The following is an 18408-nucleotide window of genomic DNA, read 5'->3' on the forward strand; positions in this document are numbered from 1 at the left end:
AGCGCGAGTTTCAAACATAAAACATGTGTATACAATAAACAATATGAACAATTGAACATGATTTGAGGTTATGCTATGGACGGATGAACCACGTTACCAAAACAAATACCTGTTGCCTGTACAATAAATTAAGCTTTAGAATAATTATGCCAATGTAAGTACACATAAATACGTGTTTATAGTAGCACATTCAATTTTATTAGTTAACTGCTCAACATTTAATAGGGTACTTCTAATTTCCGTCTCTCCTGTCTTGTATGGGTAGACGCTTTGTCTGGCCTTGAGCTCTTCAAATTTGAATATATTTTTTAAAAATTTTGTCTTTGGAAAATAGAAAGAAAGAAACGGTGAGTTTTCTCTCTTAAAAAAGGAGGACCTAGGACCCAACAAGTGCCTGCAACTCTGAAGCAGCATGTGCCTGCCAACTACTTAATAAAGCTTACCATAGACTGTTCCATAGTCATTATTATAAGCTAAGGAATAGTACTATTGGGCCATGCAGGTATAGTGAGGTCCACGTTATAATGACAGTATTTGATCAACTTTAGTTTTGCAATCCTTGTCTATCATTCGACAAAACCTTTATACCTATATCTGCATCCTTTACCCATAATATGGGATCGATGGCGTCAAAAACATAAAATACAGAACAGAATTTCCGACAAATCACTCATAAATTCACTAACACTCTAGTACACCTTGCTTTTCAAGTGCTTGGATACAACTCTCACGAACGCTCTTAAATCCAACTTTTTTACTCCTGTAGGCAGCCTATTGAAGTATCGCAATGCCGAACTCCTAAAGCACACCTGTGATCTCTGAAGGCGTACTCTGGGAATATCAATCAGCTCTCGATGTCTGGTGTTATGTTCATGCACATCAGTCCGAGTCAACATGTACTGCTGGTTCTTCTTGACATACATTAAACAGAGAAGTAGGAAGTGGCAGATCACTGTTAGAATACCAAGTCTAACAAAAAGGGACTTGCGGTGTGCGCGATAATCGCTTGCGGTGATGATTTGGGCAGCCCGTTTTTTGCAGCTTCAGTATGTCCACAACCTTTGCTGAATGACCCCACATGAGTAGGCCATAGGAAACGTGACAGTGGAAGAGCGTGTGATACACCATGACTAAATAGGCTTCAGTCACATGACCCCTCAGCTTCAGCAGCAGAAAACAAATTCTGGACAGTCTTGTGGTCACATGCTGAATATGGCTGGCCCAGTTGAGTTTATTGTCCAGAACAAAACCCAGCAGCTTGACAGGTCTTGATCACCAGGAAGGTTTCTTGACAAGCTGCAGATGACATGCTGGGTCTTGTTTGCATTTAACTGGAATCGGTTTGCCAGGAACCATGAAGTTGAAGACCGCAGATGTTCAGCTGACATCTCCAACACCTGCTGAAGGTCACGGCCAGATGACATCAATGATTTATCATCCTCAAACAAGAGCGTTGAACCATCACTGTCGAGGTCGTTCATCATGATTATAAATAGGATCGGTCCCAGGATTGATCCCTGAGGTACACCATGGCTCACAGAGAGTGGATAGGAAGAAGCTCTACCCAGAGACACCACCTGCTACCTCCCAGCCAGATAGGTCCACAACGCAGAGAATCGGCATCGCTATTCTTCTATCTCTATCCACTGCCATTATAACGTGGATCTCACTATAGCTGTGAAAGGATTCTCCTTCTACAAAAGAAAGTTCTCCGTGGCATTACCTGGAGCACTGCCGGCCAATTTTCAAACGCCTGAAAATACTGACAGTGTACAGTCAGTGCATGTATAGCTCCCTATGGCTCCTAAGGAGTGGGGTTCATGCCTACCAGGAGAGGGGCCAACTGCACCACTACAATACCAGGAGACGGGGCAACATTGACCTGCCCTACTCCAGACTATCGAAAGCACATTAATGCTAACCCTTACGGATGCAAAATTTTTCTAACAGACTGCCGATTTGTGTTCTTGAGCTGGAGTATGGGAAGTTTTGTAGGCTGGTACATGAGAAACTCATCAAGTACCCTCTGTACTCACTGAGAGGTGATGAGATCAGTGGACTTGTGGACCAGTTTGAGATTGTTTTATGATTTAGTATTGCAGTCCATCTTCAGAGCCACATGAAACTACCTATCTGCAGCCATCTCTAGTTATTTGTGTACCTATTAATTGTTTTATACTTTGACGAAGTCTGTCTGGCGACTGCCGGTCATGGACTGAATATACTGAATTACCCAAAACACATCTGCAGCCCTATATCAAAGAACAAGACCATAAAAACGTACACACTGCAAAAGTATTACAATTTTATAAGCAGGAGAACGTTTATGCTAAATTTGCAACAGACGTGCTACCACAGTAAGTTACATTTGGTTTCATCTGCTTACTACTGTAACTCTCTGTTCATCCGAGCTATGTCGTTTACTGGAATAAAGAAAGATATTAAGCACTTTTCTGATTTGAAAGAGGATACCATAAGCCAGGAAAGTCTGTTAGCAGTCAGAGGATCAAAAATAAATACTGTAATGTCTTCAATAAGAGTATTAGTTGTGTAGAAAAGTTCTCTACTTTTCAGATCAGTCGCAATGGTTGACACATCGTCACATTCCATACAGCTCCAGACCAGGGGGAAGCAGGCTGAACTAAAGCTCAATTTAGATCTCTTGCCTCCTTGGAGAAAGCTGCGCTTCATCTCAGATCCTCAGAATGGAATTGTTACCGCCATCATGAAGATCATTAGCAGAGACTTGCATAAAACCAAGAACATATGACTCCATACCCACTATGATGTCACTCGATGCAGCCTAGATTTTTTATGAGCTTCAATCAGCACTGAGTTGGTCTGCAGCCTTGCTGTCCCATTTGCCCGCCTATAGGACTTCTTAAAAATGAAAAATTATAAGCATCAGGTCACGCATGTCGAGCAGCTCACCCAAGATTCAAGGAGTACCATCCTACAGCCAGCCCAGGAAGAACTATTTTAAGAGGAAAGCAACCGTTAAATACATAAATTTAGTGCGAAATGTTTTTTTTTTCTTGTCACGTTTTCTTGTAGATATCCCACTAGTAGCGCGACAGCGCCGTGGTCGTCATTTGTTGGCCCTGCGGAACACACAGGCATCATAGAATTCCTGCAGGCTATAGTATGGCTTTTGTTGTAGGTGTCTCTTCAGTAGGTCCTTGAAGGCGCCTTTGCTTCCAATATTTTTTTTTCTTCTGGGAGAAGGTTGTAAATCCTGCTGCATAAGTATCTGGGTCCCTTTTGCGCCAGTCCAGTTCTCACTGCTAGTATATGGGTTTCATTATGTCGTCTTGTGTTGTATCCATGTATATGTTGGTTCCGTTGGAAATAGTCCGGTCTTCTTTCAACCATCAGAGCTGATTCAAAGATAAGGAGGGCTGGGAGTGTTAGTATTCCAGTATCAATAAACAAAGGTTTGCAATGTGCCAGGTAGTTTTCATTGCATATAATTCTAACAATCCTCTTCTGCAGGAGAAGCACTCGTATTGCGCTATGGCTGCTCCCCCAGAATGTTATGCCATAATTCATTATGCTCTGGAAGCAGCCATAGTACACCTTCATTAGTATTTCGGTGTCGAGTAAGCTTCGCAATCGGCTCATCATGTAACAAACTGCAGTAAGTTTTTTTGAAATAAGGTCAATGTGAGTCTGCCACTTTAAGTTGTTGCTGATAGTAACTCCTAGATATTTTATATTTTCATCGACCTTTACACTAGATCCCTCAAGTCTGAGAAGAGGTGTTGAATCATGCTTATTTCGGTTATAGAACTGCAGGGCTCTAGTTTTCACTTTGTTTAGTGTTAGACTATTAGCATGGCACCAATCACTCACATCTTTTAATCCTTCCTGAGCTCTGATATGGAGGCTTTTCATATTATCTTCCTGTATTAGGTGACTGATGTCGAGGTGATGACTGAGGTGACTGTTGAGAAGCAGTTCAATATATAGAATACTATCAATAAGAAATCGATAGATAATAGGAAAATATCCCTAGCAGTCTAATAGCCTAAATTTGTTGTGCTGAATCATGGTACCTTAATACCTTCTTTCTCTATCCTTTTCCCACACTTGTAGAATCGTTGGCGTCATAATACACAACACTACTTAACACATGTTTATGATGAAGATGGCAGTTTGTGGGATCAAACCCAGGCTTCAAACAACTAAACACACAGGCCAAAATATTTCGTATCTGAGTCATGTCATCGTCCCGAAACTCCCAAACACTGTAATAGGCCCTGACCTCCACGCATTTGGTTACTACTCTCTCAAATGGATCCAATTCAAACTGCTTCAACCCTGCTGGTAGCTAATTGAAGAAGCGTAGTGCTGAGCTCCTGTAGCATACCTGAGTTCTCTGGAGTCACACTCTGGAAATGACAATCAGCTCTCGATGCTGATATTGCAGTGATGCATTTCTGACCGGGTTTCTTAGTCTTGTTGATTCTTATTTATGTACATCAGGCAGAGAAGAATGAAGTGGCTGACAACTGTCAAAATACCTAGCCTAACAAAAAGGGGGCTTGCAGTGTGCACAACGTTTACTTGCAGTCATTATCCGGCCTGCACGTTTTTGCAGCTTCAGTACGTCCACAACCTTAACTGAATGACCCCAAAAGAATAAACCATAGGTAATAATGACAGTGGAAAAGGGCGTGATATATCATGACCAAATAAGCCTCCGTCACATGTCTCCGCAGCTTCATCAACAGGAAACAAACTCTGAACAGTCTCTTAGTCACCTGCTGAATATGGCAAGCCCTGCTCAGTCTTGTGTCCAGGACAAAGCCTAGCAACTCCAGGTTCTTGATCACCAGGCAGATTTTGTGGTGGACTACAGATTATATGCTGGGTCTTGTTTTTATTGAGCTGGAAGCGGTTGATCTGGAACCAAAAGGTTGAAGAATGCAGATGTTCCGCTGACATATCCAACACCTGCTGAATGTCCGCACCTGATGATAGCAGGGATGTATCATCCGCAAACAAGAGAGTCGATCCGTTGCTGTCCAAGTCATTGATCATTATTAAGAAGAGGATTGGCCCCAGTATTGGTCCCTGAGGCACTCCAATTCACAGGGCGTGGAGAGGAAGCTGCTCCACCCAAAGAGACCATCTGCGCCCTCCCAGTTAGGTAAGTGTCCAAGATGAATAGAACAGAGTCCACAACCCCATATTATTGAGATTATTGATCAGGATGTTATGATCAACACAATCAAAGGCTCTGCTCAGGTCACATAGAACCAATCTGGTCAGCTACTCGACCTACAACATCAACAGTAGATCTCCCCCTTGGAAATCCAAACTGAATGCTGGAAAAGAGATCACGACTTTCAAAGAATTCCTCATTTTAGGGCTTGATAATTGCTTCAATCACCTTTCCAAAAATTGGTGTCATTGATATTGGTCTTCTTGCAGACTGGAACGGTCCTTGAGGTCTTCAGGACCTCATGATGGTTGAATAATGATTGGATACTCATTAAATAAAATGAGTAATCAACCTTTTCATTCAAGATGAGCTGAAATTTTTCTTCATCTCGTTACATATTCCATTAATTTTACAGACCTTGCATACAATGTGTCGCAACTTATTACATCAATTATCTCGGGCCACTTCCGTGTTCCGGATGGACACATTAAGCCGTCGGTCTCGGCTGCCTAAAAAGCAGTCGTTAGGTTATGTCAGAGGCCCTGAAATTGATCAGTTGCGACCTGAAAACTCTGACACCAGACCTGAGCCAGCAAGGTCACTCGATATTATTATTATTACTATTATTACATAATTTTTTTTAAGAAATGTCTACCAATGTAGAATGTAATCTGTACAATAAATAACTGCATAGGAAAATCACGAACGAAGTAGCTCATAGTACAAGTGGGAGAATTCATTGGTTTCCATAAAAATAAACACTATTTTGTCTAGAATAATAAATATTAATAAAATGTATTATGAGATTCACTGTTAACTTTCAGCATTGGGTGAATGGGAAGCATTGATGCTATTCGCTCAGGTATGCTGACAGTTTAAAGTGAATTCTACGATAGTAGACGAACTTGAAAAACACTTTCTAGATAATAATTTCAGTAATTGCCTGCAGTAAAATAGTATCATTCTCTCTTATCGTCTCCCTCTTTTTCTTTAGCGCTGTCTCTCTTCTCCCGTCCCATCGTACTTTCTTCCATGTTCTATTCTTACAAACAAAGATATATTTTTTCAAGGGCATTTTTGAGATAGCTTATCCTCAGTTAAATACTGGTGCTCTCTCACTCACCACATACAGGCGGAAATCTATTCAAATTAATAAGAGTTGTTTTTTCAAAAGTTCACTGCGAGGATTTATCATTCTAAATTTATATATTTGAATAAATACTCATTATCTTGAACGTTTATAAACAGAAGAATGGATAGTTGACATGTGTAGTTGATTATTTTCACTTCAAATCTGTACTTGGATTAGTTACTGGCTATAAATTAGTGATTTACACAGTTATTACACTGTTACTGACTTCATTCTCAAATAAATTTAGATACCTAGGTAAGCTCTTTGTGTTCATGTTATTCACAATTACGTAATCTGTAAGTTATAATTTGAAAGTTATTAATTCAACCAACAAACAAATTTTTTTACTCATACTTTATTAACCGGTACAGATTTGTAACTGATAATTTATTATTATTTTTGTGATATTATTTCATGTGTCTTTGGAATAGTTGACTTATTATTAATGTGTTTGATCGAATAGACCAAATATGAATATTGAATATTATTTCTTGAGAACATTATTACTATATACGGTATCTGTCTTTTGTATCTTTCATTGAAATCTTGGTATATCCTACAACATAAATGGATAAAGATGGATTAGTCTGTTTTCAATTTTCCTGGTTGATTCTATTATTGATAAAATTAAGTATTGCTAGTCATCCATTAACATATTCTGTGAAGGCGAAGCATTAATTTTTAAATTAAACTGATTTTTGAAAAGTTATTCTATGAAATTTCTTCTATGAGTCATCAATTAGTTAACTATTACGTGTTTTATTAGTTATGCATTTTTAAAGTATTGTGCATTGTTATGTAATTGTTGAATTAATAGGCTACTTGAAGGCCCCAACTATACAATCTCTCCAAATCATTCTTTAAAATTAATAAAAAAGTTCATATCGGAATAAATAGCTCTTTGAATGTAGCCTATAAATTTGATTGTATATTAAGTTTATAATTTATAAATATTTGTAAGAATAGAAAATACAAACTTTAAACAATTAATAACAATAGGGGATCAATTACGAAATGATGGATCAAAAATGATTTAGGATTAATTATAATGTTCTTTTCTCATCAATAAATTATCTAATTTATCCCTGTCATGTAACAATGTCAGAGATATTATTTTATGGAACATGAAAAAGTTAGTTACAATCAAGCAAAAGTAAGTTTCATTCTTATAATTTTGAATTTATATATTTTGCATGCTGGTTATGATGCATTTCACTTCATGGGATGAAAATGTTCAATAAAAATGATCATCATTATTAAACTTTTTATCCGTTTCAGGAGTAATTTTCATCGAGAATGAGTGAATTGAACTCAGGCAGGAAGCTGATCAATTCAGCCAACTCGTGTGTGGAGGATGCATTCATTGGCATAAAGGCAGCGTATCCTCGACTCAGTGTTAATCCGGAGTTGAAGATAGCAATGAGATGTCCTGAGGTGGGTAATTTATCTAGATTACAGTGTTATATGGGAATAATTTGCCTCTCAAATATTTATTTCGTGGCATTGTAGATACACAACTAATGAGGATACAACTAATGAAGATACTTTAACATTCAACTTGATGCAAAGAGCTTATGGAGCTGATTTTCATCATCATTATACTGGTAGGCTAAATTGTTATTAGCTGCTCACAGATATATTATTTGAAAAATGTATATAAATATGAATTGTTTCAACATTTTCTATAAATTTATTCTACTTTTTTATTTATCTGTTTCAGTTTGAAGAAGACAGTAAATTTGTGGGAATCGTATCAGGCGGAGGATCCGGACATGAGCCGTTTTCAGCAGGTAGGTCTATGTTCCAGAAGGCTAAATAAATCAGAACCAGTTAAAACCCAAAAATTATTGAGTTCTTCGAATTGCTTGGATTTCGAATATGACAAAATAATTAACTATCTAAACAGGAAAATGCAGTGTGTTATTCTCTGTAGGTATGAGAATATAGAACAATAAAAACCCCATAATAAGTTGAATTTAAAAGCTGTACAGTTATGATAGTTCAAAATATAATGTTAATAAAGAAAGACACAGCTAGCAGAAGATGTACTTAGCAACTAACTTACCAATTTATGTAATTTCTCGTAACTTCTGTTCATTTGAAGCATTAATGTATAGTAATGAAAACACTTTATTTGTAATATTATAATGTGTTAATATTCACTCTGCACATCAATATGCTTTAGTTTGTGCTTCTTGAATGGTTCCAAATTTTCTTAGATAACTCAATATTATTCGTTACAAGTGGTAATTGAGTGGAATATTCCTAATCAATTTATCAATTCAAGCTATCTAAATTCAAAATTCATAGTTTTCATGTTTATTTTGGACTAAAATATTATAATAATTGTACATGTGAAACTCTAACCTTATCTTGGACTTTGTCACCTATAAATTTGGTAGAAAAATAGCACAATGACTACCTTATTATTTTATCTACCAATTTTATTACATTAGTGTCATTTGCATTGTAAATAAATAAATAATTGAGTACGTGAGGGTTAATCAATATGAAGAGCATCAATGGATATCATCTCAATATTTATTAATTTGAAAACTAAATAACTTTTTGGAATGTACAAAGACTTTCAGAAATTTTGATTATTAGAGTACCATTGAGCCTACAGCTAGCTTGAAAATTATGATAGAGTTGTTTGGTAATAGTTTTTAATCGTTCCAAAACGTTTAAATTTGTGCTGATTCTATTTCAGGATTCATTGGAAGAGGCATGCTGAATGGTATAGTGGCTGGTAGTGTATTCACTTCTCCACCAGCATCGACTTGTCTTACGGCCATTCATAATGTGGCCGAACATTTCAAAGGTACCGACACAGAAACTGCTATAGCATTTTTAACTGTTAACTCTATCATTTCCATAATTTCTAATACTATTTTGCTAAAATATCAATAAAGAATCCTGAAGTCTAGAAATTTGTCTATTATAGAAAGTTGTGTTTTATATACAATTTTGATGTTCATCAAAAAATAATGAAGAAAAGAACTGCTGAAACCAATGACTAGGAAATTAACTGGTCACTCAATTAAATAAATTTAGCAACTCCACTATTTGACTTCTAAATCATTAAAAAAATATGAATTGTTATAATATTACTATTGTTTTGGAAATTAGAATAGAATAGTATAGAATCGAATGGAATAGAATAGAATGATTTCTTTATTTGTTGACGTGCCGAAGTTTGGACAGTAATGTCCACTCTACCACTTAACCACGTTGAAAATATGTTCTACAGAGACTGAACTACCTAATCATCTAGTGTATGTTGTCGGTTCACATAAAATAATGGTTTAGAATGTATTTAATGTACAATTGAGTTTATATGGTAGCAGAGAAAACTCCTATAATGGAAACTCCTATAACTCCTACTCCTTGTAATTCTGTGATGGTAGGTTCTTCCAATGAAAATTCAATATCGTTCCAATTTATCATAGTGTATTGTATTGTGCTTTTTATGTGTTCCGGTTGTATATTATTTTGATTCTATAAAAAAGAAAATTAATTAGTGGAATTCGGAAGTGTTTATTCAACTATCACCTATACGGTTTACTTTACCATGTTATATTACGAGTATTTACAATATATCCAAATATTGGGATCATATTATATTGGCCAATTTGAGACTTCATATACGGTATTCAAATGAGATGTCAAATCTTTTCTTTTGAAATTGAATCACTGGAGCATTTGAGTATTGATCTGCAGGCCATGGTAAGTTGAAGTACCTTTTGGGTCTCTAAATCAACAAAAAATGCTGTTCGATAAAAATAATAGTAGGTATAATTAAAAATTTATACTGTTGGTAGGAACTAAATAATACATTTCAAGTGAAATTTGGTTGAGGAAATTTCACTAGAAATTCACATGAAAGTCTCGTGAAAAGTCTTCTACTTGAATTTTTATTCTGTTAATCTCATAAATTCTCAAATAATGCAATTTAATTATTTCACATTATTAATTTGTTGTATTTGTTCAAAGGAGGTGTGTTAGTGCTGATACCGAATTACACTGGTGACGTATTAAACTTCGGCCAGGCAGTGGAAATGGCCAAGGACATGGGCCACAATGTGCGTACTATTTACTCTCTTAGTTGAGATGTCATGATTAGCCTAAATTGTTATCAATGCAAACAGCTTTGCACTTCAACTAAATATCAAGGTACGGTCAACTTTACAAACAATTTGCTTTTTACTCAAACACCAATAATAAACACAGATCTTTAAATAGTATAGGCTACAACATTTTGAAAATTTTCATAGTAGAAGGTTTCCTCATTTAATCACTGTTTTTAAGAGTGATGATCGTTTCGCCATGTTGTTCTGACATCGATCTCAGACTGACTGCCCATTGTCATGTACACATAATATAAATGTATCGTCATGTACACATAATATAAATGTATCGTCATGTACACATTGGTCACGAAAGCATTAAAAATGTTCTTTTATCATTTTATGAACATTTTAAATGCATAATTGAACTGTACGGCTCATTTATATTATTTAGATTAAGGGTCTGTTCCATCAAATCCAATCTGAGACTTCAGATGCGAGATCCAGATGTCAGTTTTCTTTTGTAATTGAATCACTGAGCTTTTTAAATATTGGTTTTGATTTTCACCTTAAAAGCCAGTTGTAAAATATTTCTTTAATTTTTTCCAAGATGAGATGTCAAATGCTTTCTTTTGAAATCGAATCACTGAGCCTTTTGAATAATGATTCAGATTTTCACCTTAGAAGCCAGTTGTAAGATATTTTATTAATTTTTTTAAAGATTAGATCTGATGTCAAATGTTTCCTTTTAAAATTGAATCACTGAGCTTTTTAAATATTGGTTCTGATTTTAACCTTAAAAGCCAGTTGTAAAATATTTTCTTCATTTATCCAATCAAATTGTGAATTTTTAACATGTTCACAAAACGTTATAGTAATGATCAATCAATCAAATCAAAAATTTTTATTCACAATATAAACAGTTGAGGGTCCTGCCAAACCCAAAGGTTTTTCGGCGGGCTACAGGAAAAAAAAGAGTTACAAAAGATAAATAAACTTAGACAGAATAAATATTACACTTCAAAGATTTTAAGTAAAAAATGAAAGAAAACTAATACAAAATGCAAAAATAAAATAAGAAATATACATCAGATTTTGATACAGAATTAATAAAAAAAGGGAAAACTGAAAAGTTTCAAGTTTTAGTTTGTCGAGCAGTTAATTATTAGACCCTTGTGGAGCACGGGTTATCTGCTAGTAAATAATATTTATATTTTATCGCCCTGCATTATGGCAGCCTTTGTGATGGTGATTTTCGGTAGCCTTTTTGATTCATTTTTTATTCAAGAATTAATCCTACATCCTCTTTGAATCTATTTCATATGTTTTTAAAATTAATGTCAGATACTCATTTACAATTTCAAAAACGTAAATAATCTTATTCAAATATCGTAAACATTAGCTGGCTGTATCCATAGTGAATAGTTTTTCCTTTATCTCCCCCTGCGATTTAATTTTATTAAGAAATAAATACATTTCATGATAAATAACAAACATAATTATACGTGTATAAACGATTGAAAATTATTCATAAATTCCTTCTGCTCAATTGGTCAAGGTCCATGTACTCAAGTAGATTCAGTGAAATTGATTATATCCACCTGTTTGTATTGAAGCGATTTGTATTATATTTGTTATTTTTTGTAGGTTGAAAGTGTAATAGTTGGAGAGGATTGTGCATTGCTGGAAAAAGGCGTTGACAACACTGTTACAGGGAGAAGGGGGCTTTGTGGGCAACTGTTTTGTTTCAAGGTACGTTTGAGTCATTTGTGTGCCTCACCTTTATGAAGGTAATAAAATAAAAATAATTTTGAAAAAAATTTTTAGAATTTTTAAGTAGGTTGGCACATCTAGAAAATGAATCTGAGTCTATACCTAATTCATGCAGGTGAACGGGCCAGAGTCAAGAAAACTTCAATTAATCTTGTCATGCCTGATTTAATCGCCGTTCACTATTTTAACACTACAATATTCCAAAACAAACAAAATATCAACAATACTGACACGAAAGAGAATAAGAATCATATTAAATTTAACACGTTACATTACCTTTATTCTCTGATCTGGGGGCGCATTACTATCCTTACGTTAGATATAAATACGTCACCAAACCAAATAATATCAGTTGCAAATATTAAGTTCAGAACAAAACTCAATACAGGAAAACCCAACGAACCCAAATTTTGTCAATAACCCCATACACCAATTTCAAACCCGCACTTTGATTGACATTTTTGTATGACCCTTTGTTTCACTGAACTGCACTTTGTTGATGGTTTCCGTCGTGTTTCCTTTCGATGTTATTTTGTTATTTCGGCCTTTCCTTCTAAGAGTTGAGTTGATGATGTCGGGAAGTCATCTTGCGATGCGGAACCTCCGTCTCCCGAAACGGCCTTACGTCAATTCTGGTCAGTTATCATCCCCGGGACCTCTTACGACATGATGGTATGAAGTTGTGTCTTAAAGCTGGTTTTTGAAGGGGTGAAACATAAAGCTGGTTTGGGGTCACACATGAACCGCTGTAAATAAATGTATTACAGCATCAATAATTTCTAACTCTTCCTACAATTCATCAAAAGCTAAAAAAGGAGTTATCTATTGATTACAGATTATTTGAATTCTCTCATTCTATTTGAATCCTCATTTTATATAGCTTAGATTTTTATCTTTAACTACTGATTCTCTGTATCAGAATTAATGGATCTTCCTTCACAAATAATTCAAAAGTTCTGGTATAATTTAATAAATTAGCGTTCAGTTAAAAGCCTTAACGCCATGAGAAAACACAGTCAGAAAAATATAAAAATTTAGCAAGTCTCAAACTTGACATAATATTAAAATTTACATTCCAATTTTAAGATTATCTTCTTGATTTTCAGCAATTCTCTACAATAATATCTGTTCAGAAACAATAACTCAAATGTAACATAACTGAAAACTTTCTTCTCTACTTTCTGTACTTCTTTAGAAAAAAAATTATCTTCCATCACTAATAAAATCAAAAGGATTATTCTCAATCAATATTATTAACTTGAAAAATAACAAGTTTTGTTGTTACAATACTCTGATGGAAGTTTCAATTAATTAAATTCCCTAAATTATATTTTAACCTTATTTTACGTACCTTAGCGGTTATTTGAAGAAACAATTATTCCTACATGATGAAGAAACACAATCAAACTTATCAGGACATGGCACTACTAGAAATTTTAAACTTTAATAAAAAAATTAATCCTACATTAACTAATAATATAAACTTGAAACTTGCCCAAAAAGGGCGAAACATAATGACTACATCTTTACTCTCGTAGTGCTCCTAGCAAAGTGTCCTCCGAAACGTAATCTGGTCTCTCGGCTGGGGAATCGCCCCACTATATGTCGCGACAGGAAGGTCAAGTTTGAGAGATAATTCCATAATCTACATTCCTCGACGACTCGGAGCCACAATTTTCAAATATCTATCCTGGGAAACTCGAAGTCATGGCCGTTCATAATAGAGAGAGAAAAATTTCGCTAACTCACTTACGATAATGGCTCTAGTCTATTGCGTATTAAATTTACTATTATAACTTGGGAAAAGGCCTGAATTAAAAATAGTGCTCGTCACACATTGATTAATGAGTAAGAAAAGAATGTTTTCATTCCTTTTAAACACATTAACATGGCAATTGGAAAATTAATGTTTATAACTTTATTGATGATAACTTGATCAATAATTGACCCTGTGCAGTAGAAAGAAAGCACCGCCAAACCTTTTTATCCCAGTATCAAGGATACACTGCTGTTATCAGTTTTGAAAAATTATTGCACTCATAAGGTTGAAACTTTGTATTTTTGAGCTGATGGAATGTTTTATTTTTCCTTTTTGTTCATCAGATTGCAGGAGCCCTTGCTGATAGTGGCAGCAAATTGGTCGACATCGCAAAGGAATGCCATGAAGTAGTGTGTAACATGGCCACTTTCGGCCTGTGTTCCGCTCCATGCACCCTGCCTGGCTCCTCGACTCCTCTCTTCAAATTATCAGCTGATCAAATCGAACTTGGAGTGGGCATCCATGGGGAGGCTGGGGTTGAGAAGCTTCCTGTAAGTTATTTGATGATTTTTCCTGATTTTACAGTTTATTGTTTTTGAAGGGACGGATTCAAGGATCCAAAGGTTCAAAGAACCCCACACGTCAACCGAAGCTTATTGAGTTCACAAGTAGTATGTTAGTTGGGCAAAGCAGTATCTGTGTCCTTTACAAGAACCAGGAGTTTTTCCCTATAATAACATCCCATTCATCACCTGATTGCTTGTCGCAATCCAGTGTGATATGCTTGGCAGTCTCTTCAGACTGATTAGTCCTCGTGACCTACGTGAGTTCCACTCCTTGCCTTCTTAGTAGGTTCTTCCGTTGAGGAAGGGGTGGCTAAGTTGCCTCTAGAGCCCCCGGCCACCCTTGACTCAGCATCTTGACCCACATTTGTGCCTGGTTTTTTACCCATCATTGGTCTCTTGGGTTTTTTCTTTTTGCCCCTCCGAAACTTTGCAGGGTCAAAAGCCTCACCTCTCCTAAGAAGTTTTGCCTAAATGGCCGTCCTTCTTTGAGCAGTGGTGAGGTTTGGTCTCTCCACCCACAAACTCGTGACCTACGTGAGTTCCACTCTTGGCCTTTTTGTAGGTCCTTCCACTGAGAGAGGGGACGCCAAACTGCCACTAGGGCGCCCGGCTATCCTCGACTCAGCCTCTTGACCCACATTTTTGCCTGGAGTTTCATCCATCTCTGGTCTCTTGGGTTTTTCTTTTAGCCCGTCCGAAACTGCCCTGATGGGGCAGATCTCGTGGGTTTGAAGGCAAGGCAACTTCTGGAGTTGCCTTGGGGTTCCTTTTAGTCGCCTCCTACGACAAGCAGGGATACTGTAGGTGAATTCTGGTTTTCAACACATTCTTGAGTACGATGTTCGACTCAAAGCTCCCCCAACCCACAGGGGGCGATATTACAGTTACATGCTTATGTATGCTTCTCTTCTAAAGGTGCGTATAGACTTATGCGCCTCGAACACGCGCTTTTCACTCTTCATTAAGTTAGCTGTTGCTATGCTCATTGTATCTGTATTTTACTGTTTCTGTACAAATGCAGTTATAAAAAGAATAGCATCAGCTGATGAAAAGCGAAATGCGGTGTTCGTGGCGCTCAAGTCTGTACCCATCTTAAGATCCTCATGGTGCGTTTGAACGATGCTAGTGGAAACTCTATTTAACTAAGAGCTAGTTGACTGAGACTAGTACCCTTACACACGTCACCAGTTCGGTTGGTGCCAGTTTTCAATATTCCATCTTGGGTGATATCGTTGTTGCAACTAAACTATGATAGTGGACAGACTATTCTAACTCATAATAGTAACTGTTTGCACATTGATAGTTGAACTGATACTACATACTCTTTGAAATGTGGGTAATTGGATTGAATAAAGTTACTTGTCAGAACACTATTACCGTATTTATTGAATTTTTCAATTATTGTTCTTATCAGACCAATATAGTTGCATTTTGCATTGATTGTTGAAATCTGAGGAAACTGAATGCTCAAACGAGTTGACTTTATCTTGAGTTGATAGTCTTCAATAGATTTATACATCTAGAATTGAACAATATAGAATACTCTTGTTGTTAAAAGAAAAAAATGAATATTCATTTTGATCTAATCTGTTGAAACAAGCTTTCCTTCTCGTAATGAGTTGAAATTTCAATAATTTTAGATACATTATTATAATTGACTAGCACCAATCATCGTAGACTTGGCCTAAATTTAGATATCTTTGAACCTATTTTAAATATTTAAAATGTTTTATAGTTTTGCAGTGCCAATGAGGCTGCTAGGATCCTATTGGACAAGATAATCGAGTCAATACCGTTGAAGAAAGGAGATAAAGTCTGTGCAATTGTGAATAATCTTGGATCCACCACTACACTGGAATGTCACATACTTGCTGGAGAGCTGAACAAACAATTAGGTATGATATGCTTATTGAGTTTGATTTTATTAATTCAAAGGCATGGAACGGTCAAAAGAAAACAATACCCCTCCTTCAACGCTGGTGGAATGGGAAACAATAACTGTCAACCCATGTCAATGCTCAACCAATATTCAACAATAGATCTCTCAATGCCCCCATCCAGATAGGCTTAGCAGCATAAAATATATTTTCAAAACCTACTTCAAAATCCACCACTCTGGTCCACAACTTACAACTCGACATAATATGTATCGTTTAAAAAATATCAATTAGCACAAGGAAATTCGTTCCTTGATAATATTAGAATAGGCTCAAAATTGTGTTCCATAATGATGGATTTCAACTATTTTTCTAAATTTAATAAGAATGACTTGAAAATACTGTTTTGAATACTGTCTCTGATAACCTGATACGAGTTATAAAATCGTTGCAGGGTTTGGTTTTTACCACACGACGAGCATAATATCCTTTGGTTCACAATTCGATTGTACATAAATAAAAACTGGTATATGCCTTCATGGTTGAGATCTTTGTCCCATCTCGATAAGCTCTGCAGGAATTCCATGTTTCACCCAAAGCTACAGAGTATAGACTGTCTAAATTGTTGGAAATTATATCTTTGATGGACCTGTACAGAACATGGAAATGGGAATCCCCGAGTGAAAGTTCAAGTGTGGAATAACGTCACTAAACTTAACAGGATGGGGGCATACGCTTCATTGCACAAGAGTCGAAAATGTGCTAAATCTACCTGCCAAAGGGTCTCGCAGTTGTATTGTTCTAGCTTCACCGTCCCATGCCCCCATTAAGATAGGTTTTACCCTATTTTATTTAATAAAACTATCAGAAACAAATTGTTGCAGTAAATTGAGTTTCTTCTACAGTAAACATGAAATATTGCATTGAGAAGTTATTTTATACCTCTTGAAAAATCCAAATATCCGTGTTACACAATCATAAATAAAATGATCATGTAATAATTTATGATTAAATTTATAATTTATTTATACTGGCATTCCAGTTTATTTATTTCTGGACTGAAAAGTGGACTCAAATCAATTCAAGTGGATAACATAACCTATAATTTTTATTCATTAATAACTCCACCTTCATTGTATTATCATTCATCCCATCATCACCTAGGCTTAAAATACTCCTAGAAAGTCGCCTTTTAAAATAATAAATAATAAAAATAGACTTTGTTTGGTCGTTGAGCTTCTTTTAAAACAATAATATAGAGAGCCGCGCATCTTTGAAAAATACGGTACCGTTGCGGTGACCTTTGTTTTTATCGCTGAATTACACTTGATAGTGATATTAAATAAACTTTATTAGTCTTGTTTAATTTTTTATAATGTGAATAGTTTTATAATGCTGTGCAAATTCTTGGATGAGGATATATTATTGAAAAACTGACTAATCTACGTAAGGTTCTTGTTTTTCATCTCCTAAAAAGTTACTAAATGGTTGAAAAAAAGAGGATTTATCATAACAGTCAATATAGGTCGTAATCATAAGAGTAGCCTACCTAACTCAAACCTGGTACTGCATTATTTTGCATGTTATAGTCCTCTGTGCAAGATTTGACTGTACTTAATGACGTTAAAAACATTGGAATTAATAATATATTATTGTTATTATTATTATTTTGCGTATGGCAGATACACAACAAATATATAGCTCATGAGTCTCAAATGCCTAGATATACACTGTATATTTCCAAATTATGTAGGAGAACAAAAGTTTGTCTGACCGCCATTATTTGCTAGTCCATTTAGCGTTACCCAATGTGCACCATGGAGGCGAACTAGTGTTACAAATTTTTAAGTTAAAAATCTGATTGCTGAAACAATTTTGAGGTTGAAGAAGGTAAAATCTTAATTTTAAATTTTCACAGAAAAAACATTTTTATATCATCTTCACCATTACAAATGTCCAAAATTATTGTTAATATCGTATCAAATCCTAATTATGCATATCTATTGCTATCATGCGATTCTTCTTAGGGTGCCAATCCGTTACGAATGTTGGCGATCATCATAGCGA

The 18408-nt window shown here is 35.7% G+C and overlaps 1 protein-coding gene across 2 annotated transcripts in view; it reads left to right on the forward strand.

Moving 5' to 3' along the window:
• The first annotated feature begins 52 nt into the window (after positions 1-52).
• Positions 53-18408, forward strand: part of LOC111051825 (triokinase/FMN cyclase) — a 49360-nt gene continuing 31004 nt past the window's right edge. Inside the window, exons 1-8 of one of the 2 annotated variants that reach the window (XM_022338389.2) lie at positions 53-154; positions 7578-7733; positions 8020-8089; positions 9010-9120; positions 10293-10381; positions 12014-12118; positions 14243-14449; positions 16200-16359. In XM_022338389.2, the coding sequence (XP_022194081.2) occupies positions 7596-7733; positions 8020-8089; positions 9010-9120; positions 10293-10381; positions 12014-12118; positions 14243-14449; positions 16200-16359 (880 nt within the window). In that variant the 5' untranslated portion in view covers positions 53-154; positions 7578-7595. Of the gene's footprint in view, positions 155-6262; positions 6555-7577; positions 7734-8019; positions 8090-9009; positions 9121-10292; positions 10382-12013; positions 12119-14242; positions 14450-16199; positions 16360-18408 lie in introns of those variants that run through there. The other variant, XM_022338387.2, reaches the window with a different exon arrangement.

The sequence above is a fragment of the Nilaparvata lugens genome, chromosome 7 (assembly GCF_014356525.2).
Source record: "Nilaparvata lugens isolate BPH chromosome 7, ASM1435652v1, whole genome shotgun sequence".
Taxonomy (NCBI): Eukaryota; Metazoa; Arthropoda; class Insecta; order Hemiptera; family Delphacidae; genus Nilaparvata; species Nilaparvata lugens.